Below are 23,342 nucleotides of genomic sequence, written 5' to 3' on the forward strand. Positions count from 1 at the left end.
AGGAATGACAAAATGTATATGAAAGCGCATCTTGTATGGGTGCGATGAAAACTTGGCAAAATGCCCATGGAAGTCTTGACAATCAATTTCTATTCGGGGTGCTGCGGAAATTTGCACCATATTAATCATTTTGATATAGACTTTAATAGCTTTTACCAAACTGGCTGCGTTTAATATCTGAAATAAGAAATTGAAAAACTCACTTTCAAAGAATTAAAGTCTTATCGTTCGTCTAATAAAAGATTTCGAGTAAACACCTGGCTAGGAAATTTGGATAATATTAGTAAACTATGAAGATAAATGATTATCTAAAGTGTTTTATTCTATTATTGTTTAAACTATTTTACTAAAAAAATAAAAGAAACACAAATTACTATCGTAATATCCATCACATATATTGTTGTTAAGGAATCGGACACTTGTTTATATCTGAAAAACCGCAACGCCTGGCTGGGACTGTCTGTCTGTCTGGTTGTGACTTGTGGGTCGGATAGTAAGCGAATTTTGGTACACTGGTGCATTCGTCAAGGTACTCTACTCAACTTTATCTCGGTTTGCTGCTAAGTACAAGTTTACTAAAGGAACTCTAGGTAAGAGTTATTCATGATTTTGCCTAAAATGTAAAGTTATCATATGGATGCTCTAAACCTGGTTTTAGGTATTCCATTTGAGGAAATTTAATCTAGTGTATCGCATAATGCCTTTGGCAACTCGAACGAATGCGGTGTCAAGGGCAGTGACTTTTTTTTCTTAACTAAGTGACATTAATGTAGCTAAGGGATTTAATGAATAAACATTTGCTGGGACTGTATTTAAAGAGTAATTTTAACTCGGTGATTTTATCATAGCCTAATTGAGTGACAGTGTTTGAGGAAGGACACTATTGGTAGCCTAAGCTGTTATGCATGGGGTGTTTTACTGGCAAATTGCTTACCGCAAGGCTAAGTCTACTTTAAATTCCATTCAAATACATTAATAAAGTATTTTTAATTCCGACTGTTTCGTTTTGTTTTATGTATTTCTGACCATCATTGTGGGTGGTAACCACGGTTTCATTATAGAACAGTGTATTGTTAGTAAGCACATTAAAACTAGTATGATTGAATACATCTGTGCAAATACTCTATTTTGAATCCCATTCACTACTGGCGGAAACCTTTTTTTAACGAAGTTACAGCTTTAATAAAAGAAAGAAAGAAAAAAAAACGTTTTACTCTTGTCATGTTGGTTCAGGCCACAGGAGCCTCCTTCCTTTCACTGGGTATTTCAGGAGGAAACTGATTGATGGTTCTTTTGCTTGTTCGAACAGAATATGGGACCCAACGTTTTATATTTTAAACTTCTTAGTTATTTGTTTTTAATATTGAAATATATACGTACAGTAATGTAATTACAGCCTTTATATTTGTCATGTTAATAATGAAAGGTTAGGGTAGAATCTTGTTAGATATGCATTACATCTAACTGTAATCGAACAGTTTAACATGTTTCTTCAAAAAGGCCCATAAAAGAAACAAAGGAAATAAAAATAAATCACGATACTGTGATCAATACACATTGCCCTCTTCAGGGTGTACAGTAAAATGAGAAAGAAAATGGACAGTGACAGTTTATACATGATGTGAGGTACGAGAGACAGACCATAGCCGAGTGATGCTTTATTCCTGAGATGGGCAGAGTACATTGACTTGTGCGGACGGCAATGTAGCAACCCGCTGGGCAGGTGACTGACAGACCGCGAACAGGGGAGAAATGTGGGGCATTTGTGTTTTCTAACATTGACATTATGATTATATAAAAGCCCACACTTGACATATAATAATGAATCATACATAAAAATGAAGGGCAGAAGATTCTGTGCCTAAATGCATAAACTATATTTACAGGGTATTTACACAGAATATATACAATGCTGAAAAGAGGACTACAAGCATTGTAGGATGTTGTCCTTACAACTAACCCCCCCAAGACAATTATTAAAAGGGGAACATTTTAATGATTGTATGAAAAGAAATAAATGGGTAAAACATAAACATACATTTGTTCCGTAACCGAAATACAAACCACGCTATTTAAATTGGGTATTACTTTCGGCGTAGGCTAGCTGAAATGATGAGCCATTAGATTTTTAACGAGTGTTAACTACCCCCTTGCTAGATAGCGGGGGGTAAGGGAGGGGTAGCTAGCTACCCATCCCCCCTCACACACCGATGAACTGATTCACTTCGCTTTTGGCTCGGGTGATGGTCAGACGTGTCTGCTCCCACCCTCGCATTGACAGCCTTAATCTTTTTTGCTTTCTCTTTCAGTTTGTGTGTTTGGAAGTTGGCCTCTCTCCTTATCATGCGGAAATGCCCTGGTTTACCCGACCGCCCTTGTGGGACTTACATGTCGGCGGTCGAGACTGACCCTCACACCTTGTGTCTGTTCTGCAGAGGTCAACGGTGTGATAAGGATAAAGTGTGCAGGGAGTGGTGTACCTCCCAGTGGGAGAGGTTTTCCCGGCGACGGAAGAAGAAGTCTAAGCGGGATCTTTCTCCTTCAAGGGTTTCCTTGAAGAAGGAAAATTCCAAGGACTCTTTTTCCATTGCCCGAACCTCCTCCGATGCTCCCGCTCGATCGGTCTCTCGTGAGAGGCCTTCGAGTGGTAGCGTAGGCCGTTCTTTTGTTGACCGACCTCTGGGTTCGGGAGAGGGAGTTGCCTCCCAAAGCGAGGCAGCTCCTCCTTCTCCTCCGGGGGAGGATTTATCTGTTTCTGCTTCTGTTTATAATGATGATTTATTGCAGCTTTGGGCTTCCTTGGGGCTTAAGGGTTCTCCCTCCAGGGAAGCCCTGTTTGACTTGATCCAGTTGGGCGCAGCTGTCAAACAGTCGCCGGTGATAGCGGAGGTTGACCCTCTGTCTATCGTCGACGTTGTTGTGGCAGAGGCTTCCGACGGGTCGGGTCAAACCCCTGCCTTGGGTGCTGATGTTGCTGAAGGCTCAGTTCCCCCCTCCGAACATCCTTCGAGGGAGGAGCTGAGTCCAACGGTCTCTCCTGCAGGTGATTATCCCCCTCGGGGGAGTTCACTGACAGAGACTCCTCTTCGGAGGACCGACGATGGTGTTCCTGCTCCCAGAGGACGTATCCGTCGCAAGGCTCGCCCTCCTCTTCACCGTAGAGGCCTTCCTTCTCCCCTCAAGGGAGTTAGAAGGTGCCTCTTCGGCTCCTCGCCCTCGCCGTCTCCCGCAGAGGATCCTCCTTGTCGTGAGTCGACCGTTGCAGCCTCATCTCTGGACCTCTCTGCAGATCGTTCGCGATCTCCTACGCATGCCAGACCTGCTGACCCTCCTTCACCGTTCGTGGCAGCTGATGCGCAGTGGGTGCCCTCGCACCCCGTTATCCAACGGGCACCGGTCCCTTCGGGGCAAAAGGGCTTGTCTCACAATGTGAGCAAGTCCCTTAAGTGTCAGGTTTTACCTGTGCGCCCACGATCTCCTGCGCGCTCGCGCACAGTTACGCGCAAGCCTTCTCCTGTTCTTGCTGTTGCTGAGTGTCATCCTGTGCCGGAAACAACGCGCCAGCGATCTCCTATGGCAGAGTCGACATGTCAGCGCTCTCCTGCTCGCCATCGATCTCCGGCTCGCAAGTGCTCTCCTGCTCGTCAGCGATCTCCTGTACGCCAGCGCACATCTGCGCGCCCTGATCCTGATACGCTCCCACGATCTCCAGCTCGCCAGCGAACTTCCCCTGCGCGCCAGCACGTAACTACGCGCCATCGCTCGTCTGCGCGCCCACAATCTTCGGATCTGGGCGTAGGAAGGAAGCCTCATCCTTCTCCTTCTCGCCAGCGTTCACCTGCGCGCCCTCGGAACTCGCCCTCTCGTCAACCCTCGCCTACGCGCCATCGCGCTCAGTCACCTTCGCGCCCACAGGTTCCAGCTCCTACCGTGCGCACTTCCAGAGGTGGACAGGACATGACGCGTCCAGGAGCAGTGTCCTTCACGCGCTTCTAAGCCTGCTGATCCTGCGCCCCATCTGTCTTCTCCAGATCACGCACCTGCACGCCAGCGATCTCAGGTGCGTCCGCCACCATCGCCTGCGCGCCATCACTCTCTAGCACGCCCATGCGCCCACGAGCCTGCTCGCAGAAGATCACCTGCGCGCCCACGCGCAATCTCACCTGTGCGCAGTCGCTCGCCCTGCGTGCCATCGCTCTCCTGTGCGCCATCGCTCGCCTGCGCTCCGTTGTTCGCCTACGCGTCGTCATTCTCCTGGTCGCCAACACGCGCCCGCGCCCCCACGCTCGCACGCCCGCGCCCCCACGCTCGCACGCCCGCGCCTCCATCTCCGCGCGCACGCACACGTGCGCGAACCTGGGATTGTTCCATCGCGCGAACGCCAGCACGAGCCCAAGCGCGATTCCCTCCGGGTTTCGCAACGCGAGCTTCCTAGCGAGTCTTCTGGAGCGAGAGCAGTCAGGTCATCTTCTTCACGGTCCCCCCCCCCTTACAAGCGCAGAACAGCGCGCTCGCAGGAGGAGGGGAGGTCTTCAGAGAGGTCTAGGCACCAATCTTTTTCCCTTTCTTTTCAGGCAGGCCCTATGGTATCTACTCCGAAGGATCGCCCGATCTCCTTCCCTCCAGCGGGAGTCTCTGACACTGCGTCTGTCAGTAAGCAGCCATGGTTTGGGTCCCTTATCAGAGCTGTTGTCCAGGCTGTTAAGCCTGCCTTCGCTGATTTGGGTCTCAAACCAACGGCAGCTCCGACCCCACTGAAGAGGAAGAGAGGAGTAGAGATCGTGGTGACTTCTCCCAGGGTCAAACTGGCTCCTAAGAAGTCCGTAAGGAAGGCTTCTTCCCCCCCACCGACGTTCTCTCCTTATCCTGTGGACGAAGCTTTTCCGTCCTCAGGAGAATCTACCGAGGTGAGACCTTCTCCCACCGCACCAATGGGAGAGACCCCACCGCAAGTAGGAGAATCGTCTCGTGTTGGGGCGGAGAAGAGCCCTCAGACTTTGTTGCTTGAGTCCTGCATCCCTCCTAAAAGGGAACCCAAGGACTCGAAGACTATCCCGAAGTCTTCTTCCAGGATTCGACCAGAGCCAGCGAGACCCCAGGAGAACGTCCACGTGTCCCCCCAAGTAGAGCATCTGGGGACAGGAGACTTTGCTGCCAATTCACTAGGAGGAGAGCAGCAGGAGTCAGAACATGCCTTCTGGCAAGTCTTGACTCTGATGAGGCATCTGAACTGGTTCAAGGACCCTGAGATCGCCCCTCGTGAGGGCAAGGACACGGTCCTGGACCGAGTCTTTGGCACTCAGAAACCCACTAAGGCCAGTGTGGCTTTGCCTTGGTCCCAAGGGGTGAAGAGTGCCAGGGATAAGGTTGAGGGCCAGCTCTCCGAGCTCGCCTCCTCCAGCCGTTCCACTGCTGGCAACAAGCTCCTCCCACCTCCTCGTGTCCAACAGAGGAGGTATTTTGAGATCATGGAGGAGTCTTGTTTAGCTCTTCCACTCCACCACTCTGTGGAAGAGCTTGCCAGGGGAGTCTCTCTTGAGAGAGACTCCAGCCGGCAAGTGACATTTTCGGCAACAGAGATCCTGAGTCAGGAGAAGGTCGGAAAGTGTGCCATGCAGGCCACTTCGTGGCTGGATGTCTGGCTGGGGTCTCTGGGCATCCTGCTGCGATCCGAGGATCTGTCCAAGGAGAGCACCAGGAAGGCCTTGGAGACCTTCCTCCTTTTAGGCACGAGCACCATTGAGTTTCTGGCCAACCAAGTCTCGAACTTGTGGGCAAACTCGATCCTGAAGCGACGTGATGCGGTGACTGAGAGGTTCCACTCGAAGGTCCCAGCCGTGGATGTCTGCAAGCTCAGACACACTTCCCTCCTGGGAAAGAGTTTGTTTGAGCCCAAGGATGTGGAACAGGCAGCTGAGAGGTGGAGAAAATCGAACCAGGATTCTCTTCTCCAAAGGGCTCTTACAACAAAGCCCTACAAACCTCCAGCACCTCAACAACCTCGCCAGTCCAAGACGACGAAACCGGCAGCAAAGACGACGGTGTCCAAGCAGCAGCCCTTTCCTGTCAGAGACATGAAGGGCAAAAAGTCCTCCAGGGGAGGCAAGAATCCTAGAGGGAGCGGCCGAGGCCGCAAACGCTAGGATTGGCAATCCCCCTGCATGTCCACCAGTGGGGGGATGCCTAAAAAGTTGCGCATTCGGGTGGCAGCAACTCGGGGCCGATTCCTGGACGATCTCCGTGATCAGTCAGGGATGTCGCATCCCGTTCATAACATCTCTTCCTCCCCTGACAGCGAATCCAGTGTCGTTAGCTCCTATGCCATGGGATCGGCAAAGGGGCTAGCCTTATGGGCAGAAGTCGAGACCATGCTGAAGAAGGATGCTCTCCAGGAGGTCGTTGACGGCTCCCCAGGCTTCTTCAGTCGACACTGGATCTGAAGGACGCGTACTTCCAGATCCCAATCCATCCGTCTTCCAGGAAGTACTTAAGATTCAGCCTAGACAACAAGATCTACCAGTTCAAGGTGCTGTGTTTCGGTCTCTCCATAGCACCCCAGGTATTCACCAGAGTGTTCACCCTGATCTCTTCGTGGGCACACAGGATCGGCATCCGTCTCCTCCGTTATCTGGACGACTGGCTGATCCTGGCAGACTCTGAATCGACCCTTCTTCGACACCGAGACAAGCTTCTGGGAATTTGCCAAGATCTAGGGATCATGGTAAATCTCGAGAAGTCTTCAATGTTTCCATCTCAACGACTGGTATATCTAGGCATGATATTGGACACCAATCTCCACAAAGCCTTTCCATCAGACGACAGGATAGCAAGGCTGAGGAGGGTCGCAGATCCTTTCCTCAGACGAGAAGAGCTTCCAGCCCAATGGTGGTTACGTCTCCTAGGTCACCTTTCCTCCTTGGCCTGTCTAGTTCCAAACGGCCGCCTCAGGATGAGATCCCTTCAATGGCGGCTCAAGTCCTGGTGGAATCAAGGCCACGATTCCCCGGACATTCTGGTCCCTATGGGTCCTGTGGAACGGACGGACCTTCAGTGGTGGGTGACAGACGAAAACCTCCGAAAGGGAGTGGATCTTCTCGTCCTCCCCCCAGATTTGATGCTGTTCTTGGACGCTTCAAAAGAAGTGTGGGGGGGGGACACGTTCTGAACCACAGGACCTCAGGCCTATGGTCAGAATCAGAAAAGTGCCTCCACATAAATCTGCTAGAGATGAAGGCCGTATATCGGGCACTTTAACAGTTCCAACAAACCCTGGCGGGTCACTCCGTTACTGTGGTGATGAGCGACAACACCACGGTAATGGCTTACATCAACAAGCAGGGAGGTACCTTTTCACAACAGCTATCCTATCATGCAGTAGAGATACTGAGGTGGACCGAAGTCCACTCGATTCCCCTATCGGCTCGCTTCATTCCGGCCAAAAGGAATGTGTTCGCTGACAGTCTGAGCAGAGCATTGCAGATAGTGAGTACCGAGTGGTCTTTGGATCCTCTAGTAGCCAACAAAGTCCTGACTTTGTGGGGTTCCCCGATGGTGGACCTGTTCGCGACAGCCTTGAACTTCAAGCTTCCGCTGTACTGTTCCCCAGTGCCGGACCCCAAGGCACTCTGGCAAGATGCCTTCCAACAACGGTGGGACAACATCGACGTTTACACCTTCCCACCGTTCTGTCTGATGAGAAGGGTGCTCAACAAGACCAGAATATCGGTCAACGTGTCATTGACTCTAATAGCTCCGCTATGGCATCATGCAGAGTGGTTCCCGGACCTTCTGCAGCTCCTGACGGAACTCCCGAGAGAACTTCCTCCACTACACGAGCTAACAAACAACCACACTGCAACATCTTCCACAAAGCCGTAGCATCGCTTAGGCTTCACGCCTGGAGACTATCCAGCATCTCCTCACAGAGAGAGGCTTTTCGCAACAAGTTGCGGAAAGGATGTCTCGGCACCTGCGAAAGTCATCCGCAGGGGTCTACCAGGCGAAGTGGAGAGTCTTCTGTGGTTGGTGTCGTGGAAGGGGTATCTCTCCCCTCAATGCCACTATTCCAGCAATAGCGGAGTTTCTTGTGCGCCTTTCAGTCTCGGCAGTGAAAGGCTATCGCTCAGCCTTAAGCCTAGCCTTCAGGCTGGAAGGAATGGCCATTTCCTCCTCGCTGGAACTACTCATACAAAGCTACGAGCTTACCTGCCCTCGGTTGGAAGTGAGACCTCCTCCATGGAACGTGGTTCGAGTCCTCAGGTCTCTTAAGAGACCTCCGTTCGAACCATTACGCCAGGCTTCTGATCGTCACCTGACTTGGAAGACGGTGTTCCTACTCGCATTGGCCTCGGACAAGCGAGTCAGCGAATTTCATGGTCTCTCGTATGACGTCGCCCATTCAAGGGGATGGGGGAGGTAACGTTCGGGTTCGTCCCTGAATTCGGGGCTAAGACTCAAAATCCTGGGATTCCGGACCCACGGTTCGAATCCTTCCGGATTTCGAGTCTCCGTTCTGTAACAGATGACCCAGACCATCTCCTACTGTGCCCAGTAAGGAGTCTGAGGCTCTATCTTAAGAGAACAGCTGCAGCCCGTCCTCGAGTGCGAGCATTGTTTTTGAGCACAGGAATGATGAAGAGGAGAGTCACTAAGAACACCATCTCAGCATGGATTCACGGGGTCATCCACCATTCCCTGAATCCAGACCCTCCTCCGTCACGTCGCCCTAGAGCACACGATGTCAGAGGCATTGCTACGTCCCTGGCATTCAAGAGAAACTACTCAGTGACGCAGGTTCTACAAGCTGGGGTCTGGAAGCGTCAAACGACCTTCACATCCCACTACCTGCAGGACGTGACCCACAGGAGGCTCGATACGTTCTCTATCGGCCCTCTTGTGGCTGCACAACAGCTGGTCTAAACCTCAGGCTCCTTAATGGACAAGTAGCAGAAGGTTGAGGGCATTGTTACCCGGTTTTAGTCTGCGTGAATGAAAAAGTATGCCTGGCCCTTACTCATTTCTTCATCCTTCCCTCTCTTGGGGAAAGCAGCATCCTGGGTTCTCTGCACAGCTGGCCTCAAACCACTCCAGGTAAACCATGCTTCCTTGTGTTCCTAGTACAGTGGAACCTCTACACACGAACGTATCTACATCCGAATTTGCCAACATCCGAAGTAAAATTTGAGCAAATTTTTGACTCTACACCCGAAATTTATTTCGACACACGAAGTAAGCATTACGCCATTGAGCGTCGAGTGCTCAGTTCTCTATTCTTGTGTGTATCGTGTGGTTGTCCTCTGTTTGGTCTGTTATTAACAGTGCTTATTTTCATCCTTTTCTCACATTTCCTTTTTGATTTTATCTATAATCTTGGTGCCTAAGAAGCTAAGTTTCAGTACAGGAAGAAGGCAATTCTTTCATTAGAATTGAAGCAAGAAATTATAGAAAAACATGAGAGCAGTGTGCATGCGAGTGATACTGTATGGCTAAACAATATGGCCGGAATAGGCCTATGATCTCGAGGATCATCAAGCTGAAGGCAGCCATTAAAGCAAATAACCATCGAAGGGGATCACCATTATTACAAGACATTGTAGCAATACCCTGGAAGAGATAGAACGCCTTTTGTTGATAGGGATAAAGGACAAAGAGATTGTTGGCAACGATCATTTGTGAGAAGGGCCAGCGTGATGAACAGAAAGAAAGAAAAAAGTGAAGCAAAGAAAACCATGATAGCATTAACAAGCTCTTTTAAATAAGACTTCTCTTTTTCTGTTTCTCTCTAAACATAGCATTAACATGTTCTTTAAATAAAATATCTCTCTCTCTCTCTCTCTCTCTCTCTCTCGTTCTTCTTCGCTGTTATAGTGTTAGATACGTCTATTATTTTTTTTTTCCGAGAGAGAGAGAGAGAGAGAGATTAAACAAAAATGTGTTTAGAGTACATATGATTTTTAACAGCGTCAACGAGTTGAAAAACAATTAAATAATAACAGCTAATCTGAATTCCTTTATTAACTAAAACAAATATTGATACAAACACACTCGTGTGCGTATGCACAAACACACACACAGGTGCAAAAATTGCTACGCAGTAAGAGAGACGGTCGGGGAGGAGGTAGAGATGGTGACTGCGATAACATACCGTAACTCGTCACTGAAAGTGACGAAAATAGAAAATGAAAAGAAAAAAATGTAAAAAATATGAAATATAAAAATAAAGAAAAAATAAATAAGCTAAGTTAGATTAAAATTTCCGTAGTGTAAGTTACGGTATGTTATCGCAGTCACCATCTCTACCTCCTCGCCGATCGTGTCTCCTCGTGCGTGTGTGTGTGTTTGCGCATATGCACACGAGTGTGTTTGTGTCAATATTTGTTTTAGTTAATAAAGGAATTCAGATTTGCTGGTATTATTTTTTTAGTTACATTTAACTGTCTTTCAACTCGTTAACGCTGTTAAAAATCATATGTACACAACACATTTTTGTTTAATCTCTCTCTCTCTCTCTCTCTCTCTCTCTCTCTCTCTCTCTCTCTCTCTCTCTCTCTCTCTCTCTCTCTCTCTCTCAGAAAAAATTAATAGACGTCTCTAACACTAACAGTGAAGAAGAACAAGAGAGAGAGAGAGAGAGAGAGTATTTATTTAAAGAACATGTTAAAACCATGTCTACCTTCTCGCCGATCGTCCGTCTCCTCCTGGCATAGCAAATCCTACACCTGCGTTGGCCTGTCTCTAAGGTAAAGTGGCAATAAAACACATTTTTTATTTATTATTTCTTTATAATTATCTTTTTTACATGCTTCTTTCATATTATGCAGTTATGTTATTGTTATGTGTAATTATTTGTAGCCATTTATTAAGGATTTATTATGGGTTTTTAGGCTGAGGAACGAATTAAATAAATTACCATGTATTCTTATGGGAAAATTCGTTTCTACATCCGAAGTTGGTTGTGGAACGAATTAAATTCGTATGTAGAGGTACCACTGTATTAAGATAATACTGTCGCGTCCCCCATACCCTGACGAGGTGGTATTGGGAACGTCCTATCCTAGAATTCCATCTAAAGGATTCCAGGTCAACTTCCTAGGACGAGTCACACTTCATTCCTTCACACACAAGCTTATGTAGGCTGTACGTTCCTTGCAGAGCAAGGGATTTGCGAGGTGCAGGGACTCCTTATCTCGAGTGCTACACACTCGGATTCTGAGTCCCCGGGCAAAGCCAAAGCCAGTAAGGCTGGGACTTACCACCCTACCTAAGGGTTAAGTCACCCTATTTAAATAGCGTGGTTTGTATTTCGGTTACGGAACAAATGACAAATTCGTAGATAATTTGTATTTTTCCTAATCATACAAACCTTAGCTATTTAATCTTACTTGCCCGCCAGCCCTGTCCCCCGTGAAGTCCTACCTCTAAGCGAAGTGAATCAGTTCACCGGTGTGTGAGGGGGGAGGGGTAGCTATCTATCCCTCTCCTACCCCCCGCTAACTAGCGAGGGGGTAGATAACCCTCGTTAAAAATCTAATGGCTCGTCATTTCAGCTACGCCGAAAGTAATACCCTATTTAAATAGCTAAGGTTTGTATGGTTAGGAAAAATACAAATTGTCTACGAATTTGTCATATTAGTCTCTGTAACTAGACGGGGGTTGCAGGCGGCCCCTTCGTCTGGACACTAGGAGGGCCGTTTTCCTCGATACGCGGTTGCAGGATGCCGCCCTGGTGGGGAGAACCCTGGGGTTTATGCTGTACAAAATTAACCATTGTCCAACACTCAAATTAAGGTACAGTTAGGTATTTTGTAGGTCATTGATTAGCATTCATAGTAAATTAGTACTAATAAGTTTTTTATTCTTACAGAAACAACAATGTCATCTCCTAACAGCCTAACACCAGAAAGTCCAAATAAAACCTTCAGTCTCCAAGTTCCTTCACCTATCATCACGAAGCGTAGCCGTACTAAGTCCACGTAAGTTTTGTCTGCCTGTAAAATTGACTTTTATTCCTACACTATTACAAACCATTGCCCTTTAATAGGGTTTTGACTTTAGTGAAGCTAGATGTGATTTTAGAATTTTAATGAGGTAAACATAGTTGCCTCACAGATGATGGGTAGGCTTCACCCGCCTGACAGGTGGAGCAACCTTCACATAGGCTGTGGTGCTATAGTAGAACCGCATAACAACGGACACTATTATTATGTACTTCGTATATATGGACCAAAATTCAGAATGCTAGAGTAGCGTTCTGTTGGCAAAGGTTACCATAATAAGTGCATATGTGTGAGATATTTATATTGATTTATTGTATAAATATCTATATTAAGGTAATAAAACCATTTTACCTCACACCTTATTGTAATATTCAAAATAGATAGCATATTATTACTAGCTAAGCTACAATCCTAGTTGGAAAAGCAGGATGCTATAAACCCAAGTGCTCCAACATTAAAAATAGCCAAGTGAGGAAAGGATATAAGCAAATGAATAAACCATAGGAGAAGTAATGAACAATTGAATTTTAATATTTTAAGAAGAGTAACAACATTAATACAGTTCTTTCTTATATAAACTATAAAAAGTGACTTATGTCAGCCTGTTCAACAAAATAATTAAGTTTTAACTTTTGAAATTCTACTAATTCTTCTACCCAATTAGGAAAATCATTCCACAACTTGACCACAGCAGAAATAAAGCTTGTAGAATACTATGTAGTATTGAGTCTCATGATGGAGGCCTGACTATTTGAATTAACTACATAACTAGTGTTAGGAAAAGTATACAGTAGTATTGTCTGGGAAGATCTGAATGTAAAGGATAGTCAGAACTATGAAATATCTCATGCAACATGCATAAAAAACTAATTGAGCGATGGTGCCAGAGATAAATATCTAGATCAGGAATGAGAAATTTAAGCGACCGTAATTTCCTATCCAACAAATTAAGATGAGATTCAGCAGCTGGAGACCAGACAGGAGAACAATACTTGAAACATGGAAACGCTTTTTCAGAATAGATTGATCATTGAAAATCTTACAAGACTTTCTCAATAAGTAAATATTTTGTGCAGTGCAAGAAAAGACAGACCTAATGTGTTTCTCTAAAATAAATTTGTTGGCGAGAGTCTCACTTGAATCTCTAAAAGACATACCGAGTTAAAGAAACCTTATCAATGCTGATACCTGGATGTTGAAGAGCCACTGTCCTTGATCTACTGTACTTACGATCATACCTTGAGTTTTGTTAGGATTCAACTTCATGCCCCATAATTTGTGGCACGCACTAATTTTAGCTAGATCTCTATTAAGGAATTCAGCCACCCCCAGATCTAAATTCAGGAGATGGAATTGTTGTAAAGAGAGTAGCATCATATGCATATGCAACAAACCTGTTTTCGAGGCCAAACCCCATGCCATGTGTATACTGTATACTATGAAAAGTAATGGGCCAAGAACACTACCCTGAGGAACACAAGATATCACATTCCTATACTCACTATGGTGTCCATCAACTACAACACTTTGCAATCTTTTACTTAAAAAAAAGACTTCTCACTCCCAACTGTTTGAGTTTTAAAATAAGGGTCTCATGATTAACACGGTCAAAGGCAACACTAGAATCAAGGCCAATCATAAGAACTTCCTGATCACAATCAAGGGATTTTTGTACAACATTTGAGATTGTAAGAAGGGCATCACATGCTCCAAGACCTTTACGAAAGCCAATTGCAAACTAGGGAACAGATGATTAACTTCAGCAAATTTTTTCTAGGAGAGCCCATCAAACATGTAAACACACTACTGGTCTTGTCATCAGCTGATCTCAATCAACCACTCCCGAGGAAGGCGCATATATACTGTAATAACAAGAGGGCTGGGAGGAATGAAGAGAAGAGAAATCCTCTTTTGTTTCTTTGTTTATATCCCCCAAAATGGGGGAAGTGCCTTGGTAGATATATGATATATACAGTACTGTATGTGTACAGATGATGTTATTACATATATTTTACTTACCATATCCTTAGAAATACAAAATAAATTGAATAAATCGATTTCATATGTTTTTCATACATATGCCAAAAAAAGAAACAATTGATTAGCTACTTCCATTGGTAAGTACTGTACAATGAATGAACAAACAAACAAATGCATTTACACATCCAATTAATAAATAATGACACTAATAACTTTTAGAAAACTGTATATAAGCCATGGTAGTCCATAACATATAGTATCTATATCTGTGCAATCTTTCTTATAAGATCATTGAATAAGTAAAGAAATTAAATAACATGATTGAGACCAGCTGAGAACACATAAACATTGTCAGCTGAATTCAAGCTACAGTACTGCTATGAAGGATATGTGCACATATAAATAAAAAGTATTCTTAATATGGGCCAGATTGTAAGAAAGGTGAGGAAGAGCTAAATGAATTACTTACGTGTGTGGAAGGATGGTAAAGAATGATTTATGTAATTTTTATGGTTGACTAAATATCAGAGTGGATGCTGGAGAGGTAGGTGTCGTTAGGAAATATGACATACCAGGTGACAATGAGTGGTGAGAGACTGGTAGATATGTGTATTGAACAAGAGCCGGTGATAAGTTTTAGTTTTTTTCCAAAAAGAAATATAATAACAAGTATACATGGGTAAGAGACTAATAGTGGCAAATGGAAGTGTGGCAGAAAGGCATTAATGGATTATGTGTTGATAACAAGAAGGATGTTTGGAAGATTGAAAGGGGTATGGCTAACATTTTGATTAATAATTATTTAGTTGAAGGAAAATTAGTTGTAATTAAAGAGTGGAGAAATGAAGTTGGGGAATGTAAAAGGAGATAGTGAAGGTTAAAAAGTTAAAGAAAAAAACAGAGGAAAAAGTGAATATCAAGAAAGATTAGAAGTGACATATGACCGGGTAAAAAGGAGAGAAACTGGTGATCTAGAGGTGGAGTGGAAGTCAGTAGAAGAAAATTTTATTGGGATTGCAAGTGTGTGTGTGTGACATGGGGATTGTTGGAGGCGGCAGCATGAGGAGGGTAGTGAATGGTGGAATGAGTGAGTGAAGATGAAAGTGGAAGCTTATGAGGTCATTTGATGAATGATTGCAGTGTAACATTGTAGAGAAGTGTGAAAGAAATAGAGAGAAAAAAATATGGAAGTAAAACATAAGGTCGCTGAGGCAAAGAGGGTGGCTGACCGGAGGTGGGGTCAGGGATTGGGTCATTTATATGAAGAGAATAAGAAGTTTTGTAAAGAAGTGAAGAGTAAGGAAGGGTGGATTGAGAAAGGAAGACAGTGAAAGAGGAAAATGAAAGGTTGTTTAGAGGAGAGAAGGCAAGGAAAAGGTGGGCTGAATATTTTGAAAGGTTTTGAATGTTGAGGATAATAGGGAGGCAGATATAATTGTTGTTGCAGATGTTGAGGCACCAGTGATGGAAGATGAGAATGAGAGATTACAAGAGAGGAAGTGAAGAGAGTACTAGATGAAACAAGTGCAAGAAAGGCTCCTGGTATAGATGGTGTGAGGGCTGAGATGTTGAAGGAAAGGGATGTGATTGTACTTGAATGGTTGGTGAGATTGTTTGATATGTGTTTTATGGTGTCAGTGGTACCAGAGGACTGGATGTGTGCATTTATTGTTCCGCTATACAAAAGTAAGGGAGATTTGTATGACTTTGTATTTCAAGTGGTATTACTTTGTTGATTGTGGTTGGAAAAGTGTATGGTAGAGTGCTAATTTTTTAGGATTAAGGATAAAATAGAGGATGCACTCTTAGAAGTACAGGGTGGTTTTAAAAGAGGTAAGGGATGTGTGGATCAGAATTTTACAGTTAGGCAGATATGCAAGAAATATTTAGTAAAAGGTAAGAAGGTGTATGTTGTATTTACATATCTGGAGAAAGCTTAAGCTAGAGTTGATAGTGAAAGGATGTGGAATATGATGAGGTTATATGGAATTGGTGGAAAGCTGTTTGAAACAGTGAAGAGTTTATACATAAGCAGTAAAGCATGTGATAGGATAGGAAATGAAGCGAGTGGTTTTCCGGTGGAAGTGGGCCTAAGAGAGAGATTTGTGATGTTGCCATGATTGTTCAATTTGTTTGTTGATTAAGTTGTGAGAGAGGTGAATGCTTGAGTGCTTAGTCGTGGATTGAAACTGATAGGTGAGAGTGATCATGAGTGGAAGGTGAATCAGGTCTTGTTTGTTGATGATAATGCATTGGTTGCAGATTCGGAGGAGAAGCAGGATTGATTAGTAAAAGAGTTTGGGAGAGTATATGAGAGAAGGAGGTTGACAGTTAGTGCTGGTAGGAGTAAGGTTATGAGATACATGAGAATGGAGAGTTACTTGAAGTAAATAAGCTTAAGTACTTGGGTTCTGTTGTTGCTACCAATGGTGGAGTGGAAGCAGATGTACGTCGGAGAGTGAATGAAGGATGTAAAATGCTGAGGGCAGTAAAGGGAGTGATATAGAATAGAGGGTTAGGAATGAATGTAAAGAGAGTTCTGTTTGAGAAAGTGATTGTACCAAGTGTGATGTATGGCTCAAGCTGTGGGGAATGAAAGTGATGGAGTGACAGAAATTAAATATGTTTGAGATGAAGTGTCTGAGGAGTATGCCTGGTGTATCTAGATTTGATAGGGTTAGGAATGAAATAGTAAGGGTGAGCTTGTGTAAGAAATTAATTACCAGCTAGAGTGGATATGAATGTGTTGAGGTGGTTTGGCCATGTAGATAGGATGGAAAATGGATGTCTGCTGAAGAAGGTGATGAATGCAAGAGTAGATGGGAAAAGTACAAGAGGAAAGTCAAGGTTTGGGTGGATGGATTGAGTGAAGAAAGCTCTAGATGATAGAAGGATAGATCTGAGCATGTTTGAAATAGGAATGAACGGCGAGTGATTGTGACACAGTTCCGATTGGCCCTGCTGTTTCCTCCAATCGCCTTGGTGACCGCTAAGGTAGCAGCAGTAGGGGTTTTTAGAATATGAAGCTTCATTTGTAGTGGATGAAGGGTGAAGGTGGGTTGTGGCACCCTAGCAGTACTAACTAAACTCAGCTGAGTCCCTCGTCAGGCCGGGAGGAATGAAGAGAAGAAAAGTTCCCCCTTTTTTTTTTTTCTCTTATGTTGGCGCCCCCCAAAATTGGTGAAGTACCGTTGCAGATATATATATAATATTCCTAATATAATTGCCAAACATATTCAAACAATCATAAAATTAATTACTGTTTACTAACATCTGAAGATATTATTAGTTATCACTTGGGTGTGTAAATATGTTTGTTCATTGTGATTGACAATGAAATGTGAACAAACAAAATGGTTTCCCTATTTGGCGTTGTATATAGAGAGTATAGGATGTAGAATTGGTTTTATTTAGTTCATTTGGAATTTTTAAGCATATATCAAGTAAAACAAAATTTGTAATAACAGCCTTATATAACCAAAACCTAGATTTTAAATATTTAACTTAGCCGGTGAATATATAATAGCTGCTACTCAGCGGCTCGACAGAAAACACACTCAAAAACTCGCGAGCGATCGCTATGAAGGTTGCGGGTGTGACCACCAGCGCCAACTATCGGCCAGATACCACTCTTGCATGTAAACAAACCTTCCAATTCTTCTCTGTCGACCTTGACGACAAGACGTATCATTACTCGCTGTAGAACCTGGAGTTTTCTCAACATATTTGGTGAAGTACTTCATTTTGGCTTGAGCTTTCGCAGTACAGGCGTTTTATCTTCAACTTAAATCTTGAACTCGTTTTTGGATAGATTTAATTTTTGATGACTTTGGATTGTTTTTTGGACTTTCCTTGACTTTTAAATGGCCGAACCTTCCCTTAGTACGGAAGTGTGTTTAGGCTTTTAGCAATTATCTTATCACGTTATAAATTAATTATAGATTTTCCTCTATATATTTTATATCTCACCCGCCTTTATTAGGCCTCTTCGATTAGCTTTCCATTTATAATAAACATCAAGATAAATTTTAATGATTTGTTTATATGCGACCTTTCCTGAGAGTAGGCGGTCCTAACTTGGAAACCGAAGTTAAACAACGTTGAGCCCTTTCAATCGTAAATAACTTTTACAGAGCTAATGATTTAAAACTTATTAAATGAATATTTTTTAGTAGATATTTTATGAAAGATTTTCTTTGAATAGTCTTCGTACTGTTTCAAAGATGAACTAACGTTTAGTTTATTTATGCTACGCAGTTTGCGCTCTATCGTTACGATAGAGAGAGAGAGTATCACGGTTTCACTTTGCAGAAAGAGTAAATCGATTCTGACGTTTTGTTCTTTCTTCTTTCAAAGCTTAAATGTTTTAAATTCTATTTTAAAGGAACTTTTTAATTGAAAAACCTTTCAGTTTTTTCCTTTGGTCAAATAACCTGTTTTTTGACGAAACGTAAGTGGGCTCTTCACTTCGGTGCGAAATCAAGAGAGAGAGATACAGACGGAGGGAGAGAGAGGAGATAGAACGTTCCGATCTTTATCTCGTCCCAAGCGAGTAACGTTGTTCTCGAATTGCTCTCGTCCCTAGTCTCTGTACGGGGAGAAAGGATAAAACGTTTTTAGTTTTTTTTTTTATTCTCGTCCCAAGGCACTGTACGGTGAGAGATTGAAAACGTAGTTTTGAATGAACTAGTGTTTAGTCTCTTCCCCAGCCACTGATCTTTTTATCCTAAAATATGTTTACTGTTTTTTTTGCTGGTATTAATGTGCTTACATTATACGACTGATTTCGCAATTATAACCTTTTGATAGAGGGTAGAATTGCGTGCTTCAGGTAGAAATCAGTTTTATTCATATAATGTGAATTGTTAAAAAATTCGATTTCAGTGAAATAAGTGCAAAACAGAAAATCGTAGTGATAAAGTGATATTGCGCAAAGTGTTATCAGTGTTGCGACCGAGGGTTCGTCTGTTCGTGCCTGTCGTTCGCCTAGTCCGGGACCTCTTGCAAGCTCCCAAGCCCAGGGGAGAAGTAATGTCGTACGACTTATGGGTTCGAGAGGCCTTGATCAGCAAACAGACGTTCCCTCTATGGTATCAGGTATATCTTACCAAGATCACCCCTACCATAAGGCGAGAGAGACGATTTTCTCCTCGTCATCCGAAGGCTTTTCGCATAAGAAACCGTGGAACAAGGTTTCGAGGCCCTTTAAGCGAAAGTCAGTCCTTTCAGGACAGGTCCAGCGTCCTGGTTTTAACTATTAGGACAGCTCTGACCCTATGCAGTCATCGGTAGACTGCTCGCCGCCTAAACAAAAGCGTAACACAGTCTCCGAGAGTCTTTTTGTAGGCAAGGTTTTGCAGTCACAGACGTTACCCTTGTCTCTTACCGCAACCATTCCCGTTGATCCTAAATGGGTTGTACGGCAAGACATGCAGAATAAGCTTGCCTCCCTTATGGAAGACTATTCTGCCGATAAGTCCGTTGAGCCTAGCCGTTTATCTCATCGAGATCCTGGCCTTCAGCCACCCTAACGTTCCTTTGTGCGTCCTGTTGACGTTGGCGTAGCCAAGTCACGTCAGTCAGGTTGTTTAGAACCACACTCGATGCGGTCTCGTGTGGATTTTCAGCCACATTTGGACGTTAGGCCACTTGCTGATGCTCCTGTTGACGTTCAGGACGTTCGCCAACAATCGGAGTTGACTTGTTTTGACGCTGAGCGTCAACCTCCGCATTCTGGAGTTGTTTTGACTGCTCAGACTAGGCGGTCAAAGCAGTCTCGAGTGGACGCTGTGCGTCCTCACGCACCTGTTGTTGTTGACAGTTCACAGACTGTCAAGCAGTTACATGACGTTGCGTCCTGGTCCGCTACTAATGCACCAGTGCGTGTGGACTCTGCTTGTAAAGCATTGCCACCACGGTAGGTCTCTCCCTTGCTTGAGACTCGGCTATTGTCGGACAAGGTTCCTTCAGATGAGGAAGTTGCTGTTCCCCCTCCTACTGATATTCGCTTGAGGACTCTGTCAGACGGAGAGGAGCCTAAAGCTGCTTAGCCCTCTATGGACTTTAAATAAATCATGCTGATTTTTAAGGATCTTTGTCCGGATCTTTTTGTAACTGCTGCTCCTCGTTCGCCTAAACGTCAGAGCTTACACTAGGCCTAGCTACTTCGAAGCCGTTGTTTTATAAGCTAGCGCTCTCTCGCTCTTCTAAGAGAGCTTTACGTTTGCTAGGCGACTGGTTTATCACCAGGAGGAGTTTGGGGGAGACAGCCTTTGCTTTCCCTACTTTTAAGCTGGCTTATAGAGCGAGAGTCTGATATGACACGAGAGAAGTTCTCGGCTTGGGAGTTCCTGCCTCTGCCCAGATAGACTTCTCAAACCTCATAGACTCTCCCTGGCGCCTGGCCATGAGACGCTCCAAGATTTTACAGGTCGACTTCAGAGCTATTTTCGAGCGTTTGAAGTTTTGCTGTACAATTATGTCATGCATAAACAAGGCTTTCAGGGATGGCTCCAATGATCTGACAGCCACGTTCTCTGCAGGAACAAGTCCCTCAGGGATGGCTCCAATGATCTGGCAGCCATGTTCACTGCAGGAGTACGTAAGAGGCAAGTGCGCTCAATGTGTTCATTGTCAAGACAAACTTCACGATGAAGTCTACCAGGCTGTCTTGACAGCATTTATGGAAGGCGACTGGATGGTCTCTCTCGACCTTCAGGAGGCATACTTCCACATTCCTATACACCCGGTATTCCCAACCGTTTCTGAGGTTTGTTTACAGGAATGTGGGTACCAGTTTCGAGCCCTGTGCTTTGGCCTCAGTCCTGCGCCTCTCGTGTTTACGAGGCTCATGAGGAATGTGGCAAAATCCCTCCATCTATCGGGGATCCGAGCCTCCCTGTACTTGGACGACTGGCTTCTCAGAGCATCGTCCATCGCGTCTGCAGGATCTCTTCGTCTGGCCAGGGAGTCTGGTCAACCAGGATCCCAGATTACATTTTGATTCGCAGTCAAGTGCTGAGTCCAACTGGCCAGGGAGTTGGGACTTTTGGTCAACCTAAAAGTCCCAACTGATCCCATCCCAGATTATTCTATATTTGGGGATGGAGATTCGCAGTCAAGCCCTGCTCGAAGTCCAACTAATGCTGAAAAGAAAACGTTTGTTCAGTCAGGAGTTGGAACAGTCTCGTAGGGACTCTCTCATCCCTGGAGCAGTTTGTCTCAATAGGGAGACTACACCTTCTGCCTCTCCGGTTCCATCTAGCCTCTCACTGGAACTAGGACAAGACGTTAGAGACGGTATCATTCCCAGTCTCCGAACCAGTAAAGGCATGCCTGAAATGGTGGGACAGCAATATCAGTCTGAGAGAGGGACTATCCCTAGCAGTCAAGAACCCAAACCACGTGTTGTCCTCAGACGCGTCGGATTTGGGTTGGGGTGCGACCCTGGACGGTCGGGAATGCTCGGGTCTGTGGACCTCAAGTCAGAAGAGCATGCACATCAACGACAAGGAGCTATTAGCAGTCCACTTGGCCTTGATGATATTCGAAAGCTTCTTCGAAACTAAGTGGTAGAGGTCAACTCAGACAACACCACAACTTTGGCGTACATCTCCAAGCAAGGAGGCACTCCTTCACGCTGCTCGAGATCGCAAGGGACCTTCTCTTATGGTCAAGAAATCGAGGCATCTCCCTGTTGACGAGATTCATCCAGGGGGACTTGAACGTCTTGGCAGACTGTCTCAGTCGGAGGGGTCAGGTGATACCCACGGAATGGACCCTCCACAAGGACGTGGGCAAGAGTCTTTGGGCTACTTGGGGTCAACCCACCATAGACCTCTTTGCCTCCTCGTTGACCAAAAGGTTACCAATCTATTGCTCTCCAGTCCTAGATACAGAAGCAATCCACATAGACGCGTTTCTACTGGATTGGTCTCTTCTGGACTTATATGCATTCCCTCCATTCAAGATAGTCAACAAGGTACTGCAGAAGTTCGCCTCTCACGAAGGGACAAGGTTGACGTTGGTTGCTACCCTCTGGCCCGCGAGAGAGTGGTTCACCGAGGTACTTCAATGGCTGGTAGACTTTCCAAGAAGTCTTCCTCTAAGGGTAGATCTGTTACGTCAGCCCCACGTAAAGAATGTCCATCAAAGCCTCCCCGCTCTTCGTCTGACTTCCTTCAGGCTATCGAAAGACTCTCAAGAACTCGAGGCTTTTCGAAGGAGGCAGCCAGTGCGATTGCAAGAGCGAGGAGAGCTTCTACCATTAGAGTATACCAGTCGAAGTGGGAAGTCAACATCTGTGTCCTCGTCCAGTTCCTCTGTAGCCCAAATCGCAGATTTTCTTTTACATCTGAGAAAGGTTCGCTCCCTTTCAGCTCCCACGATTAAGGGCTACAGGAGCATGTTGGCTTCGGTCTTTCGACATAGAGGCTTAGATCTTTCCAACAATAAAGATCTCCAAGATCTCCTTAAGTCCTTCGAGACCTCTAAGGAACGTCGGTTGGCAACTCCTGGATGGAACTTAGACGTGGTCATAAGGTTCCTCATGTCAGACAGGTTTGAGCCATTACATTCAGCCTCCCTGAAGGATCTCACCCTCAAGACACTTTTCCTAGTGTGCTTGGCTTCGGCTAAAAGGGTCAGTGAACTTCATGCCTTCAGTAAGAACATCGGTTTTTTCTACAGAAAAAGCCACTTGTTCACTTCAACTTGGTTTCCTGGCCAAAAATGAACTGCCTTCTCGTCCTTGGCCTAAATCTTTTGATATTCCTTGCTTATCAGAGATCGTAGGCAACGAACTGGAAAGAGTATTATGTCCTGTTAGAGCTCTTAAGTTCTATTTAGCTCGTACTAAGTCATTACGAGGTAAATCTGAGGCATTATGGTGCTCAGTTAAGAAACCATCATTGCCTATGTCAAAGAATGCTTTGTCATATTTTATCAGATTTTTTAATACGAGAAGCTCATTCTCACTTGAATGAGAAAGACCGATGTTTGCTTAAGGTTAAGACGCACGAAGTTAGAGATATAGCAATCTCCGTGGCCTTCAAGCAAAATAAATCTCTGCAAAGTATTATGGACGCGACCGTTTGGAGAAGCAAGTCAGTGTTTGCGTCATTTTACTTAAAAGATGTCCAGACTCTTTACGAGGACTGCTACACACTGGGTCCATTCGTTGCAGCGAGTGCAGTAGTGGGTGAGGGTTCTACCACTACATTACCCTAATTCCAATATCCTTTTTAATCTGTCTCTTGAAATGTTTTTTAATACTGTTTTTTGGGATGTACGGAAGGCTAAGAAGCCTTTCGCATCCTTGTTGATTTGGCGGGTGGTCAAAGTCATTTCTTGAGAGCGCCCAGATTA

The 23,342-nt window shown here is 44.8% G+C and overlaps 1 protein-coding gene across 2 annotated transcripts in view; it reads left to right on the forward strand.

Moving 5' to 3' along the window:
* The first annotated feature begins 449 nt into the window (after positions 1-449).
* Positions 450-23,342, forward strand: part of LOC137653588 (cold shock domain-containing protein CG9705) — an 86,177-nt gene continuing 63,284 nt past the window's right edge. For both annotated transcript variants that reach the window (XR_011046521.1, XM_068387120.1), the window contains exons 1-2: positions 450-590; positions 11,864-11,972. Coding sequence is in view for 1 of the 2 variants with exons in the window: in XM_068387120.1 (XP_068243221.1) it covers positions 11,872-11,972 (101 nt within the window). In the remaining variant the exon portion in view is untranslated. The remainder of the gene's footprint in view (positions 591-11,863; positions 11,973-23,342) is intronic.

The sequence above is a fragment of the Palaemon carinicauda genome, chromosome 14 (assembly GCF_036898095.1).
Source record: "Palaemon carinicauda isolate YSFRI2023 chromosome 14, ASM3689809v2, whole genome shotgun sequence".
NCBI lineage: Eukaryota > Metazoa > Arthropoda > Malacostraca > Decapoda > Palaemonidae > Palaemon > Palaemon carinicauda.